The sequence below is a fragment of the Melanaphis sacchari genome, unplaced genomic scaffold (assembly GCF_002803265.2).
Source record: "Melanaphis sacchari strain LSU unplaced genomic scaffold, SCAv2.0 Contig22_pilon_pilon, whole genome shotgun sequence".
In the NCBI taxonomy this organism is placed as follows: domain Eukaryota; kingdom Metazoa; phylum Arthropoda; class Insecta; order Hemiptera; family Aphididae; genus Melanaphis; species Melanaphis sacchari.
The window spans coordinates 2,121,274-2,136,234 of record NW_020271107.1 but is presented as its reverse complement, the minus strand read 5'-3'; the positions used below and the strand labels follow the sequence as shown (position 1 = coordinate 2,136,234).

At 26.6% G+C, this 14,961-nt stretch overlaps 1 protein-coding gene across 2 annotated transcripts; it reads right to left on the bottom strand.

Moving 5' to 3' along the window:
* Window positions 1-3,323: 3,323 nt before the first annotated feature.
* LOC112594419 (protein smoothened) lies at window positions 3,324-8,618 on the bottom strand. Of its 2 annotated transcripts, none has more exons than XM_025339187.1 (11): window positions 7,917-8,618; window positions 7,178-7,300; window positions 6,919-7,029; window positions 6,476-6,691; window positions 6,244-6,416; window positions 6,057-6,172; window positions 5,558-5,984; window positions 5,301-5,456; window positions 5,081-5,226; window positions 4,181-4,536; window positions 3,324-3,884 (listed from the first exon to the last, which is right to left on the bottom strand). In XM_025339187.1, exons 1-11 carry the CDS (start codon window positions 8,157-8,159, stop codon window positions 3,522-3,524), a joined length of 2,430 nt encoding a protein of 809 aa, XP_025194972.1. In that variant the 5' UTR covers window positions 8,160-8,618; the 3' UTR covers window positions 3,324-3,521. The 2 variants fall into 2 exon arrangements, with proteins under 2 accessions (XP_025194972.1, XP_025194971.1); XM_025339186.1 differs by having other exon boundaries at window positions 3,325-3,884; window positions 5,280-5,456.
* Window positions 8,619-14,961: the final 6,343 nt, after the last annotated feature.

Sequence of the window (14,961 nt, the reverse complement as noted above, 5' to 3'; positions counted from 1 at the left end):
TGGCATTTGAAGTTTAAAAAAATGATTTTTTTTTTTTTAATGTATTTAAAATTGACAAATTCGAATATTAAAAATCATGTTTCTACAATCTGAGCATTATTGGACAGAAAATTTATTTTATTTTGTTAAAATAAATAACATTTTACAGTCGTCATATTGTGCTACCTGCTATTATGACTACAGCGGCGGCGTTCTAAAGCCGTATATTCATCTCCCCCCGCGATAGCATAAGCAGTGATGCGCACCAACATATTCTTATGTTAAAAACCGGTTATTCATCACAACCGCATACGATTTTTTATTAATAATATTTATTTTTTCCCTATAAATTCTTTATTTATTATTATTGTCCCCACAAAAATAAAATGTTGACAATATAATAATAATTCAATTTTTTACGATTTTTTAAATCTAGAGCTGAACGACCAGTTGTTGTCATAGCTATTTTAAAATATTTAAATTAAACGGACATAATTTTTATTTACTTGAAAGCATTTTAAATTCAAATTTAAACGAAAATTTTTGTTATTTCGTTGTAATTTTAATTGTGTTATTCTCTAACACTTAAACATTTTAAAACGGTGTGTTCTACATTTATATAAACATAATGGCGTTTTCAAATTGAAAATATTCGTCAAAAATTAGTTAATTTATATTGTTTTACTAGAACAGTAAAATAAATTACTTTAATAAGTATCAATATTAAATATAGTATCATAAAATTCACTATAGTAATAAAATTTGATAATCGACCGTTTTTACTCAGAACGTTTTTCATTTTAAACGATTGAAATGATTGAATGACATTATACTTAATCCTCGATGTATAACATACAACTGATACAACTGTATAAGTGGACAAGTAAAAAACATACACAAGAAAAAAATAAATAAAAAAATAAATCGAAAATTTGATTACGTTTATTCTAAACTTTTAGAAGCTTCCAGTTTCTGCCAGAGTAGGTACTAAACGCTAGTGTTTAGCGGATACCGAACTATAAACTAAATTTTTCACGAATTTGGATGCAAGGTTCTAAGTATTAAATTTTATTTAATAATAATTAGTTACCTATATAACACACACTTGCATGTATAAGTATAATGCTACTAAAATTATTAGTATAGGTAATAATTTGCGTACAACATACGGTATTACTATGGGCACTATGGCAGACAACAGTACCTATCTACCAAACTGCATAGGTAATAGCATTGATTTTAGAATATATACTAAATTATATTAAATAATAAAGTATAGAAATTAATACTAAATATACTAAGTAGGTAATAGGTATATTCTAAAATCAATGGTAATAGATACCGTTTTACCGTATAATTATAAGTTATAACCTTACAAGTTATAATTGGCCAACTGATTTATACTTTATGATGGTCTACAAGCTATAGATAAATAATATTTATTGGCAGCAAAGGTCCACTCGAAGTTAAAATTTTGTTATCTTTATGAAACAGTCAAAGTTTAATTAAAATATTATTTATATTTATCAAGTTACAGACACACTATCGCTAAATATAATTTTTTAGTATTACGTTTAATTGGTTGACTAATAATTATATATAATCGATTTTAGATTTTGAGCCAAGCAATGAATCTGTTCTCACTTTTGAAAGCTGTAAAAAACAAGAATATTTTACCACACAAGTCTGATACCTAAGTTTGATGTGATAGAATTTGATGATTAGTTGTAATTCAAAAAATATTGACTGTAGACATAAAATCTATTTCTATCACATAATATATTATTATTCTTTACATAATGATCAAAATATTAAGACTAATTATTTTAAACTTAGACATTAGACAATCTTGTTCACACCGTTCCAAGGCGTGGTGCGAGAGTTTTGACATAATTGAATATCATACAAGTTGTAATACTTATTATTTAATAGATGTAATATTTTTTACAAAAATTAGTTTATCCTACCATATTATAAAATAATTTTTAATCAATGACATCACTTATAATGATTTAATTAAATTGTGAAATATTCATAGAAAATTTCAGCTTATTTAATAAGCTGACACATTGTACGCTTCAAATTATATTTTTTAAAACGTTGAATTAAAATTTAACATAACCATCTTGACTTATTAAATTACGAGATGTTTGCATTCAAAATAATCAATACAACAGAATGACCTCTATTATTTTTAAAATAATACGTATTATAGTGAACAACGACTTATTTTACTAAATTTAAAGCTAAATACGATTGTTTTAAAATTGGGCGTCATTCGATTGCGTCCACAAGTCGGATACGGGATAGGTAAATTATTTTTTCTTACATTTTTATGTTCCGATTGCGTCCTGTTGTATGATATATAAGCATAACATTTTATAAAACGAATAGTCATTATTAATAATTATTTTAATAATAATAATTATACAAAAACCAATAAAAATAAATAATTTAAAAAACGATATTTAATGTCCTAAAAAATTTGATGTAAAAAGATAATTGTCCTTACTTTAAGTGATAAATTAAGCTAATTCACTATAGTACTGTACAATACAAGGGTATTCTTGTTTCAAAAAATAGGTACTCTTATTTCAAAACCAAAACCTACTTATGTTTTTAAAAATATTTTTTTTTTCATGATTTTCATTGGAAACAAAAAACATTTTTACAACATTATAATGTAACGTTTTAATTTTTTTACTGTTTCGAACAGCATACTTTATTAATTTCATATTCTGTATCAGAATATTTTTTTTGATAGGCACTTAAAAAAAAAATTTGGACAAGTAGTTATAAGTATTCAAAGTTAGCAGTGAGCGGAATTAAAAGGTACAAGATACTTTGCTAAATGTTATTTTACTACTCATAAACTACTGATCTAAATTTCGATTTGTATGAATCGAAATACTCCAATAAAAATATTCTGTTACAGAATATGAAATAAAAAATGTATGTTGTTGTTCAAAGGTAAAATACTTAAAAAAAATATTTTTAAAAACATAATAGATTTTTTAATGGTAATTATTGTTTAATTATTAAAAAATCACTCAGTACAAAATTTATCCGATTCAACACAATTTTGCAATGTTTAACAACAAAGTCTAAGAGAAAACAAATAAACTGTTGAATCAAAATCCTCTTAAATAAAAATTTGAATTTTTATTCAGTCATATAAATTTTTAATTAAAATTATAATCAATAAAAAAGAAAATCATATAATAAAATTAAAAATATTTATTTCAGTATTGCTATCGCAGTACACTTAAAATAGATTTTAATACATTTTTTCTAAATTTTGTAATCTACAAAATAAAAAATATAAATATGTAAAAATATAAGTCAATCATTTAATCACATAGGTTTAGGAGACCACAATAATAGTAATATTTTTGAACAAAATTTATCTTTTTATAACCAAAAGTGTAACTTAATTGAAATATAATTGTAAAAGCATTTGGTTTTGAACGTTGAGCAAATCTCCCAAAATTTTAGGAACTTTTGTTATTCCTAACTTAAATAAAAAAATAATATTTGCAATTTTAATCTGTATCAGAGTTATTGGAAGATTTTTTTTCTTCGTCCATATCAGTGCTTGTATCTGTGTCAATGATAGCAACTGATGTATACATCCCTTTTCTGTCGTATTTTTTGAAATCCTCTAATATGAACTGCTCTGATTGATTACTACTAGTTAAACCTTTAAAACTCATCTGTAACAGTTTTGTGTTAACCATACTTAAGGATGATATTGAAAGGGTCTTCAATGTTTTCATCTGCTCTTTAAGACTATCATCAATACCAGCTGAAGCCGCTCTCCTTTCTAAATTAGGAACAGCAGTTGGTTGTGACTCAACATCAGGCTGTGAAAACCCATTTTGAAATTCGGGAAATGTCAAAGTTAACTGAAAAAGCCAACAGGAACAGGTGATTACATTTTATTTAAAAAAAAACTATTTTTGGGTAATCACAAAAAAAAGTAAGCAATTAAGTAAAATAAAATATAAAATAATTTTAAATTTAGTAGTGATTTAATAATAGACAGTGATTATGAAAACTGTATGAAAATAGTAGTAAAAACAGTATAGAATACATCAATAATACATAATAGCAAGTAATAATAGTAAATTTTGATATTGTAATGATCGGAGCAATAATCTGGAAATACAAAAATAAAATGTTTTATATACTTATATCTTACTTGTCGATTTATATCTTGAGAAGTGACACTTCCCTTCTGAGATGATGGTAGCTTGCATAGTAATTTATTATTTCTTTTATGTTTTTTTTTAACATGTTTGGAAAATCGACGTACTTTACGAGTCATTTCAAATGCTTTTACTGATATAGTAGAATCCAACGAATGACTACGAGATTCCACAGAAACTCTACACATACTGTAACTAATCTCCGAATCTGACTGCATATATGAAGATGATATTGATAGTTGTTCTTCACCAGTTAATGCTCCACGTCTTCGTATAAATTTGGGCAATGCAGCAGCCCAAGTAGAACTTATGTTATCTGTTAAATTACTGTTTAAACCAAATACTAAACCTGAAAATACAAAAATTTTAAACTATAAATATCATTAAATATATTAGTATCAATATTTTTATGTATACATGTATAATATTACACAACAATCTTTATAAATAAGGTACTATAAAATTCTGAAGTTTTTTCATACAAAGGAAATTTCTCTCCATAAATGGTTGTATAAATCCTATTTTTATGTTTCATGGTACATTTTAAGTATTTTAAACTAACAATTAATCAATTTATAGTATACTGGTTTAAAATATTTTGCTCATTAGGTTCTAATTATCTCAACAAGTTCATTTATTTTACTAATCAAGATAGCTTAACTTAGCTACATACAAAAATAAATAGTTTAAACATATGTATACCCCAAAACTTATTTATTTATTATTAAGTATAAATAAAATAAGATTTTATTTATTTTTATATTCAAATAACAAATACAAGATAATAGTAGATATTAATTTGAATTTTGATTAAATTATAAAAATATTTTAAAATCGTAATTTATTTTTCAAGATTAAATTGAAATTGTTTAAACCATTTATGAATAATTTACCAAACGGATCTTCTTTTGAAAACGTAACAGTAAAATCGTTACTATTAAGTTGATGTCTTTTAGCAAAAGCACTAGCAATCAACTTATGTTTATTATACTTAGAAGAGTCTTGGTTTCTCTGTTCATGACCTCGCAATTTCTTTAACCTAAAAATCAAATTAATTAAAATTGAATAATTAATAACAATACAATTACACACCAACGAATTAAACACTCGCACCAAGCATTGCCAATTTGATTAGTCCACACCCAAAATGACATTAATACTGCATTTCCGAATAATACTAATATATAAAGTTGTTTTCTGGATACACTTGGTTTAAATTCAATACGACAATTTCCCACATCTGTATCAGGTATAATACCAAGTTTGCACCTGAAAAATTGTGGATACTATAAACATACTGAGCAATATAACAATTATATGTAAAGTCTATAATATAAATTAGTCAAACACTTCACCATGATGATACTTACACAATATATTTTCTTAGACTATCTTTCCATAAATGATCATTATTGTATTCGTAAATATAACACATAAACATTGATGAAACAAATATAACAATCAATATCATGAACATAATCACTTTAATGGCTGCTGAATGAATCTTAGACTTGGCTTGTTTTGAAATTACTTGAGTGCTTTCTTTTTTTAAAGCCAAGAGTCCAAATAATACTCGGACCAAATAAAATAATCCAATTAAAACAGATATTAAAACTGGTATTACTACAAATATAATACTATATATTTTATTATTGACACCGACAAAACATGTGCCGGTTACACTATCACCATCAATCTCTCCAAGCACCATTACAACAACACAAAATACTAATGGTATAGACCATGCTAATAAGTGAAAATAACCACCTTTTTTATCAACTTTTTCTTGGATTTTTCCTTAAAATGAAAAATAAATATGCTATAAAACAAAATATTAATATATAAACATATATATGTATTTAAACTTACCAAAAGATTGAAATGTTGTGTGAAGGGAATATGTAAAAATAACAAACCAAATAAATGCAGCAATTAAGAAATAGTATGAAAAAACGAAATTTATAACACACGAAAGATCTTCATCACTATTAAAATAAAAATATAAATATTTTAAAATATTAGATATGAATGGCAAGTTTAAAGTTTAATAGTCTACCTGGGTTCGGATGTTTTTCTAGCACCATTTTTTCTACAGACAATATCATCTCTTGTGCCAGACCAAAATTGTGATAACCAACCAAAACATATGAATAAAAAACATACATTTATGTAGAGTATTACAATGTTAGGATATCGATTTAATGATTGCCATTCGATCATGAATGTAAGCTAAAAATAAAATAAAATTGCTAATTAAACTATAAAATCTTAAAGAACTAATTACTTACAATAGCAAATATATTGCAAAGTCCAGCTATTGTAGCAGTCCACGCTATAAGATTATGTATTTGTCGGTGTTCATCCATGGAAAACAAAGGGTCATAACATTGAAGATCACAACCTTCAAAATTAGGATAATGATATGCTTCAGATCTATAAGTTTGTACAAGTGGAGATTCACAACGACCAGCTGTTGAGTTGAACTTTAACTCTCGTAAATCATTCTAAAAATTTCAATTTAATTTCAAAAATATTTTCAAAGCAGTAATTAAAAATTAATAAGAATAATCCATACAGTTTAGAAATAACCAACCTACAATTTAATAAATCATATTTTAATTTATTGCATTCCTAGAAATTCCTTTAGTACTCATTTAAGTAATGAAATTATTTTGCTACTCTATATATTTTATTTACATATAGAAAAATGTAGTCAAATTTTATTTTTTACCTTGCATAATTTTGCTGGGTAGAGGGTGTCATTTTCACAATTAAATTCTGCTGGCCATGAATTTTCAATTTTGAGAATATGACAATGATTTTCAATAAGTTTACACATTTCCTATATTTAATAATATTGGCAATTAATCATATGAAGTGTAAAATAGACATATTATAACTGTAAACAATATGTATTAACATCAAATGTGTATTGTTGACACAAATATTTTAACATTAACAGGTAGTAATTAATTCATATTATATTTTACCTGTGGAGGTAAATGCAAGCTATTATTTTCACAATTAGGCATATATAGTGCACATAACAGTGGTTGGATAGCCGCCCAACATTTTGGAACTTTTTTGAGTCCTTGCCAATAATGCAGTCGTTCCTATAAATAATAGTTAAATAGTGGTGCTAAAAAAATAATGGAACAAACAAATGTAGTGTGTGGTCAAAAATTATAATTTTTCAGTAGCTATCTGGAATTTTTCTATCATATACCGAATAATTGTAATCATGAATACCATACAACAGGGATTATCAACTCTAAGTTACTAAAGAGCTAATTTTTAGAACTTTAAAATCTAGTGGAACTTGGACCAGAAAGTGTAAAAAGCAAAAATAAAAATCAATAAAATTTAAAATTTACAATTAAAATTTACTTTTTATATTTAATTACTAATATTCACATCATATTTTAATGTTAAATTACATAATATAATAAAATACACATAAGGCTAAAATTTAAAAAATAATTTAAAAATGTAGCATGAGCTAGACAATAAAGGTACTAAAGGTACATGAGCCATATCAGGCTCATGGGCTGTCAGTTGTTCATTTCTGCCATATAGGTATGACTAAACAATGAATTTTTATATCAATGGTAAACATTATTTAACAAAATCAATCGCAATTTGACTAATTCCACTCCCTCAAATGGTTGACCACGCACTACAGATATCTCGTATTATGATGATATGATTTTATAAGCTATTTATATGCACCTGAGCTTCTTCCAGTGTTTCGGCGTCCGGAACGAGATCTATTGAGGTAGACGTGTAGGGCAATCTCACCCCCAAACATGATATCGAATGATTCATGTCCACGCATCGTGAATGCGGTCTCTCGCAATACTGCAGCTTGTTTTTTGATTTCGACAAGCCCAGCACCTGTGGCGTTCTGAACAGTAGCAACAGATGGAGCAACACGGTGGCGGCGGTAGCACTCCGCACACGGTCGCGTTTCATAGCGTTTCAACGTAATTGTCGTCCGGGTACGATAATGACACGTGAGAGCGGAATGCGTGCATTTGAAATGAGATCAGATCACGGTTAAGCGCGTAGTTCATACGAAACGCGTTTTCTGCCGCTTCAATATGATGTCCAATTTTTCTAGACGATAAAAACAATTACGGACGACGCGCGCCGTCAAAATTTTACCGTATTTAAACGACGGTAATAATGACGCGCGGAGAATTCCATTATGAGCGCGGTCATCATTTTTTTATTCGATAACTGTGATCTGCATAAGACGGGATGACAACTCTCCCGGCAGTTGTTGCGACTGACTGTCCAACGGACGGTGGGCGACGAACGCGTGAAATAATATTACAAAATATAACAATGTTCGGGGTGCGCGCCAAGAGAGAATAAATATCAAAGAGTAGACGATAATGGCGGGCCGGCAACTACTAGCAACTGGCAAGTGGCAACTGTCAAGTGGTTAACAGGCGTAGTGGTGCGGTGGTGGTGTGGGTGGGACGGGTAGAGAGGTGACCACGTGTGTGGTCTCGGCGTCTTGCTGCCGCCGCTGATCCGCATGAGATTTTATTATTATACATATTATATTCCATATAGTTTGTATAATAAATTGTATGCCGCTATGGACGATATCGATACCATGCCTCCATGGAAGTGGAATCTTTTGCGCCGCTGCGGTGCGCATATAAAAAGTATCAAGTTTACCCGCATTATTATTATTTACTATTTTATTTTAATCAAGATTATTCATTAATCATCACTTGAGACCCGAGTCCTCCAAGATATACTGCATAATATATTATCTAATATATACTACATATTTCGAGGTGTATATTGTACATTTATACCTTAAATCGCGATTGCAATATACAAGTTATATTACTTACTAGTTAAACAAAATATATAATGTAACTGACCATGTTCTAGGTTTGTGTGGAATGATGACACGATCACAGAATACGATCCCAGTGACGATGCTACGAAGATCGTCATGAATACTACATAGGTTGTACATATTAGGCGATTCCTCAAGAAGGTATAGATATTCATCGCCGTTTTTTTATCTCAAGAATTTACTAATATAGTTTAATTTTAGTATAATTGTAATACAACTGAGACAACCCTGAAAACAATCCTGCATATTCTCCAAAATAATCATTTAATTCTAGTCAGTTAGGTTTACAAATAGACATTCCACAATTCACCAAGTAGATAAACTTACGACTGACGAAATATTAACCACAAAAACAAAAATCAACGATACCGTTTTGGATTCTTCTTAGTCATCACTCAAAATTTTTATAGAACCTGACACGAAAGCTTGTTATACATCTATACTCTATAGACTAAAATACTATAGCTTTTCAGTTTTCACGCTCTACCTTTCTGATTGACGAGTGTGGCTAATGGTCATATAGTATGACCATTTCAGTTATACTCGGTCGATCTCTTTCACCAACAAGACTAAAAATAATAAATACAATAATTTTTTTATAATATTATTTTTTTTTCATAACCCTCTCCTTGAAGAAATCCTGAAAACGGGTCTGATCGAAATAAATTAAGACAAGACTTGTGTATATCTGTAAATATTATATTTAACTATGTCAGAGTGATAGGTATCTAAAACCACCTTGTAATTTTATTGTTTATTTGTATGTGAGATTATTTTAATGAATTTTTTTGTTGATAATTTAAATAGAGGGTATTAATTATTTGAATATATTGTGTTCAATATATAACGAATGGCTATTCAAATCTTGCTGGAAAAATAATTAAAATATGAAACAATAATATAGATTTGAATTTAATACATAAAAAAATATTAAATTTCAATTATAATTTTTTGAAGTAATACAAGTTGGAAACTTTAAATCAAAGAAATTATTATAAATATAAAGTTTATTATTAATGAATGATTTTTGAGGTTAAACAGAGGATGCTATAATAAAATTACAAAAACTAAAAAATTTAATTTATACTCGCTATTGTTCAAAATAATAACATAACCATCACTTATTCAAAAGACAATGTAATGTAATAAATTATTTATATATAATATTATGATTAGATATGATAAAAATCTAATTTCACATTATACAATACAAGATCTATAAAAACATATTATCATGTTTCTGAATTTGTATATCTTTAACTTAAAATTTTAGTAATCACATTATTTTTTTTTTCACTTCACATACATACATAATATAATAATTATAATTATTGTCGTATAATGTATATAATTTCTAAATAATACCTAATTAGGCTAACTATAACTATGCCTAAAAATTAAATTTGTTAATACCTACCTACACGAGTTCTAAAACCAAAAATTCTTAAATTTAATAATTAATTTTATACATTATAATATACGGCTGTCTAGCTATAGTATTAAACTTGAATAAGCTCAGATAAAAACTAACAAATCCCTTTATCGTTTTTCGTTTTGCTTCACATCAGTAGTGTAACCAGGTTATTTTTAATAAGGAATCCAAAAATATAATTACTTTAAAGTAGCAAGCAAATTTAATTATCATTTTATTTTTTGATTAATGTAAAATATAAAAAAGGCCCTTTTTTGCTCATTAATTATTGTTTAAAAAAAAAAGTATTTTTTTACAAAATTGAGGCGTGCGACATGGTTCGGCGTTCAAAGCCGGAGTTCGGTTGCACCACTACTTTTCATTAAATATGTATATTAAGCCTATCAGAGGTGACTAAAAGGTCGATTCTCATTCGTTTTTTCTTTTATTTTTTTTCCAGACAAACAATAATAATAAGTGAAAAAAGTAATAATTTGTAATCAAATAGGTATATTAAAATGAGTAATTTTATAATTTTTCTACTTTTAAATTTTGAACATATTCTTAATGCCATTATTAATAACTGGATACACATTGAACGAACACTTAAAGGCTGATATAAATTGAATATCGTTAATACTACATCCAGAATTTATAAAAATAAAACAAGTTAATCATATACTAAAGTAGATAATAATTAAGACTAAGGACTTAAGGAGTTTGTATGGTTTTAGGTAGGTAAGTAATATAGAAATTTACTTCATAATACTAGAAGTTTAGAGCAATCATTGTTTTTTTGCATATACAATTCTTTTTTCCTTATAAGTACGTATTTTTTATATTTGTATATTTTAATTTTTAAGTACTTACATATTTTGTTAAAAAAAATTTTAAATAATAATATGTGACAAAGAATAACATTTTATATGTAGGTACTTACTACTTTACAAAATTTAATAATATAATTTTCTATAAATTGAAAAATATAGATTAAAATTATTAAATATTAATTATTAAATAATCTATCAATAGTGTGTTTTCCCGAAAATTTGTGTGTTGTGAAAAACATAAATTTGGTCCATAAGGAATACGCCGAAAGGAATGCCGAAACCGAATAGTAACTACGGTCAGTGTTGATGTCAACTAGTCAGTGTGAGTGCTACCTAATGTGTTTTTGACGTTTTTGTCTGTCATTAATATAGTTAGTTTGATATTCTAGATTAGGTACAGTTTTTTTTGTTGTGAAAATGAAAATAATAATTTCTTGTTTAATTATAAATAAATTTGTAATTTTTAGTTTTTTAATAAAAAATAAAATATTTTTAAAGCATATATGATAATTTTGAAGAGTATAAATGCATACATATTTTAAAGTTTTTTAGAACACGAAGTCCTTAATTTTTTTATTTTTTTTTTTTGAATAACAGACAGTTTCGGGGGATTTGTGTGAACAATTAACAATACTACTCTTTAAGTCCCTAAACCTAGTAATAATCATTTTAATTGTTTAATTTTAAAATTTGTTTTAGATTTTTAATTAAGCAATAAAAGGATTGATTTTACAATGAGTCACTGATTAAGTTGATATAATTTTTTTCGAATATATTGTATTTATATCATATTAGCGTATTTATAATCATTATAACATTACATATTTATACCATATTATATTAACTTACATAACTCAAAATTAAATTACATCTTTTTGTAAAAATAGATTCATAGTTTAAATAAATAATTACTTAAAATAAATCAAAAATGCCATTGCGTATAATAAAATTCATAATAATAAAGAGTGTTTCATAAAAAGTGCAATTTTTAAAATGCGTAGGATTGTTTTGTTGGAAATTTATCAACCATATTTTAATTATTTTTGTCATTCATTACCACTCCAATTAGAAGGTAATTCGTTTTTATTGAATTTAATTACCATGGTCCATGGAGCTATTCAATATAACCATTATCGTATAGTATACTAATACTGAAGTCCCATGTCCCATTACAAAAACGGCGAGTGCTCAGCTGTGACTGTCCATAAACTTCGCACGACTTTTGGATGTGTGGAACCTCCTATTGCATCAACAATTCCGAGGTTAGTATGAAAATTTTAACAAACTGGTTCAGTTGAAATACAAAAAATCCATGTCGAAACCGTATAATTTGTAGTTCGTACACAGCCAAACATTATGGTAGTGCAAGAGAGTATGAATATGAGTCCTGGAAATGACGACTTGCAAATAGTGGAGCCAGTGGAGGTGGACATTATGGTGGAAACAATTTTTAAGTATTTTAAGTATATTAATAAATAAAGTTTTAATTTATTTATGATTTTAGCTTATTTATTCCATGTTCAAAAATTGCATACTTTATGAAACACCCTATAATGTAATAAACGTAAAAATTTTAAATCCTATTAATAATTTTTTTAAATTATAATAAAACAGTTAACATCATTATTTATAGTTACGCCCAAATTTAGATTTAAAATATCTTTAAAAACTAATTGAATTTATATACTTTTTTAGATTTTATGGTTTCAACTTTCAGTATGAACTGAATACTCACGATAAATTGTGTAATAAGGCGGATTATTCCGAGTGCTCCTACGACGCGTGATTCGCCGAACTTAGCGTAGCACAGTTGTACTGAGCCTAGGTATTATATGCTCCTTAGGCGTGCACACAACAGACCGACAATTTTCAAATAGCCACGAGCCTGGTCGAGCTATACCGTACCTAGATGAGCAAGAGCGTTCTCACAACGCGTGTAGTGTACCTACTAAGTGTACCAAGTGTTCTTAGCTCGTGGTTAAGTTACGCGCTGTGGGAACCCGCAATTAAATTTTCAAATCTTCGGTGTAAAAACAAAAATGTTTATGATTTTTTTTCAAAATTTTAACTTTAAACATTTGTTAAATAATATTTTGACTATAAATTATTGATATTTTTTAAATGAGAAATTAACAACTTATTAGGAGCTTTGTTTTAAACTGTTAAACTTTCTTATCAAACAAATAATAACTAATCAACATTTATATAAAAAAAAAGAAGCTAAAAATTTCTCTTGCTTATAAATAGCTCAAAGAGAGGTATTTTAACATTTTTATGGTAAATAAAAAATGGAATATAAACATTTGGTAAAAATTTAAATTATCTACGGTTATTCGTTTTTGAATTATACACTGCAAATTAAACAAAATCGATTTTGTCTAAAGTTTAATTTGCATTAAATATTCCAGTTTTAACCTATTTGTTTTCTTTTTCTTTTTTAAAGAAATACGAAAGTACAGTGAATATTTTCTATGATCTAAATAAAATTCAAATTAAATTCACTTAACTTCCAAAAACCACTTCTATTTTTAAAAACCAAAGCATTTTTATCGTACTAAAAGATGACTTATAGAAAAAAAACACATCATTGTAAAATCAATAAGTACATTCATCGCTCCGCTTAAAAGCTAAAATTTTACCGGAAATTCACGTAAATTTGCAATTTTACGACATTGGATATTCACCAGTGTAATAATTAATTGTCTTCAAACGATTTTTGAATTTTGATTATTTAAACACAAAAAACCGTAAATACTTAAAATTTTCAAAAAATATTTAAATTATTATTTTCTTACTTATAATTTTCGAAATATTTGATTTTTATTACTATTATAAGCATGAGGAGGTTTCTTTTTAGTAATTCTCTAATTCATAATGAAAAAATTAAAACCAAGAAATCTAAGAATTAGTTTATAATCATAATTGCTTTGTATGAACATTCTAAGTTAAAATTTAAATTAAACTATATAATTAGACAATGAATATTGATATTAATTATTTGATTATAATTCAAAAATATTATTCGTAGAAAATTAAAACTTTTACATACCTACTTTATGAATTTTACTATGCATAATGCTATTTTCAAAATAATATCTTGATATTATCTATAAATACTATAAAGAACGGTATAAACATATTGTTTACGGACTTACGGTATAGTGATTTAGTCTTGCCAGTCGTGATATATCAGTGTACTACTATACCATACTTATATCGTGAAATAGACCATTAGGTATCTTTCAAAATCAGTTTTCGTAAGCATTGATGTATCATTGAATTCAAATTTAATACATTCAGTGGCGTTTCCACGGGGGGTTTGGGTGTTGTTACTCGCTTCCCCTATTGATATTTATTTAAATTATTCATTAAACATATTTACTATACTATCCCTGATATACCTTAACCTTAAACCCCTCCCATTCAAAAATTCTGACTACGCCACTGAACATATTTAATATGTACAGGTTGTGCAGGTTATATTCAATCTATGCATCAGAATAAATAATTTTAAAATCTAATGTTTTATGAATAATGATTAATATATAGGTAATTATTTACTGTATTAGAGAACAACATACAAAGCGTACTTGAAAACTTGAAACTTTTGATTTGTAGTAGTAAATATAAATAATTAATTAATAATTTATTATA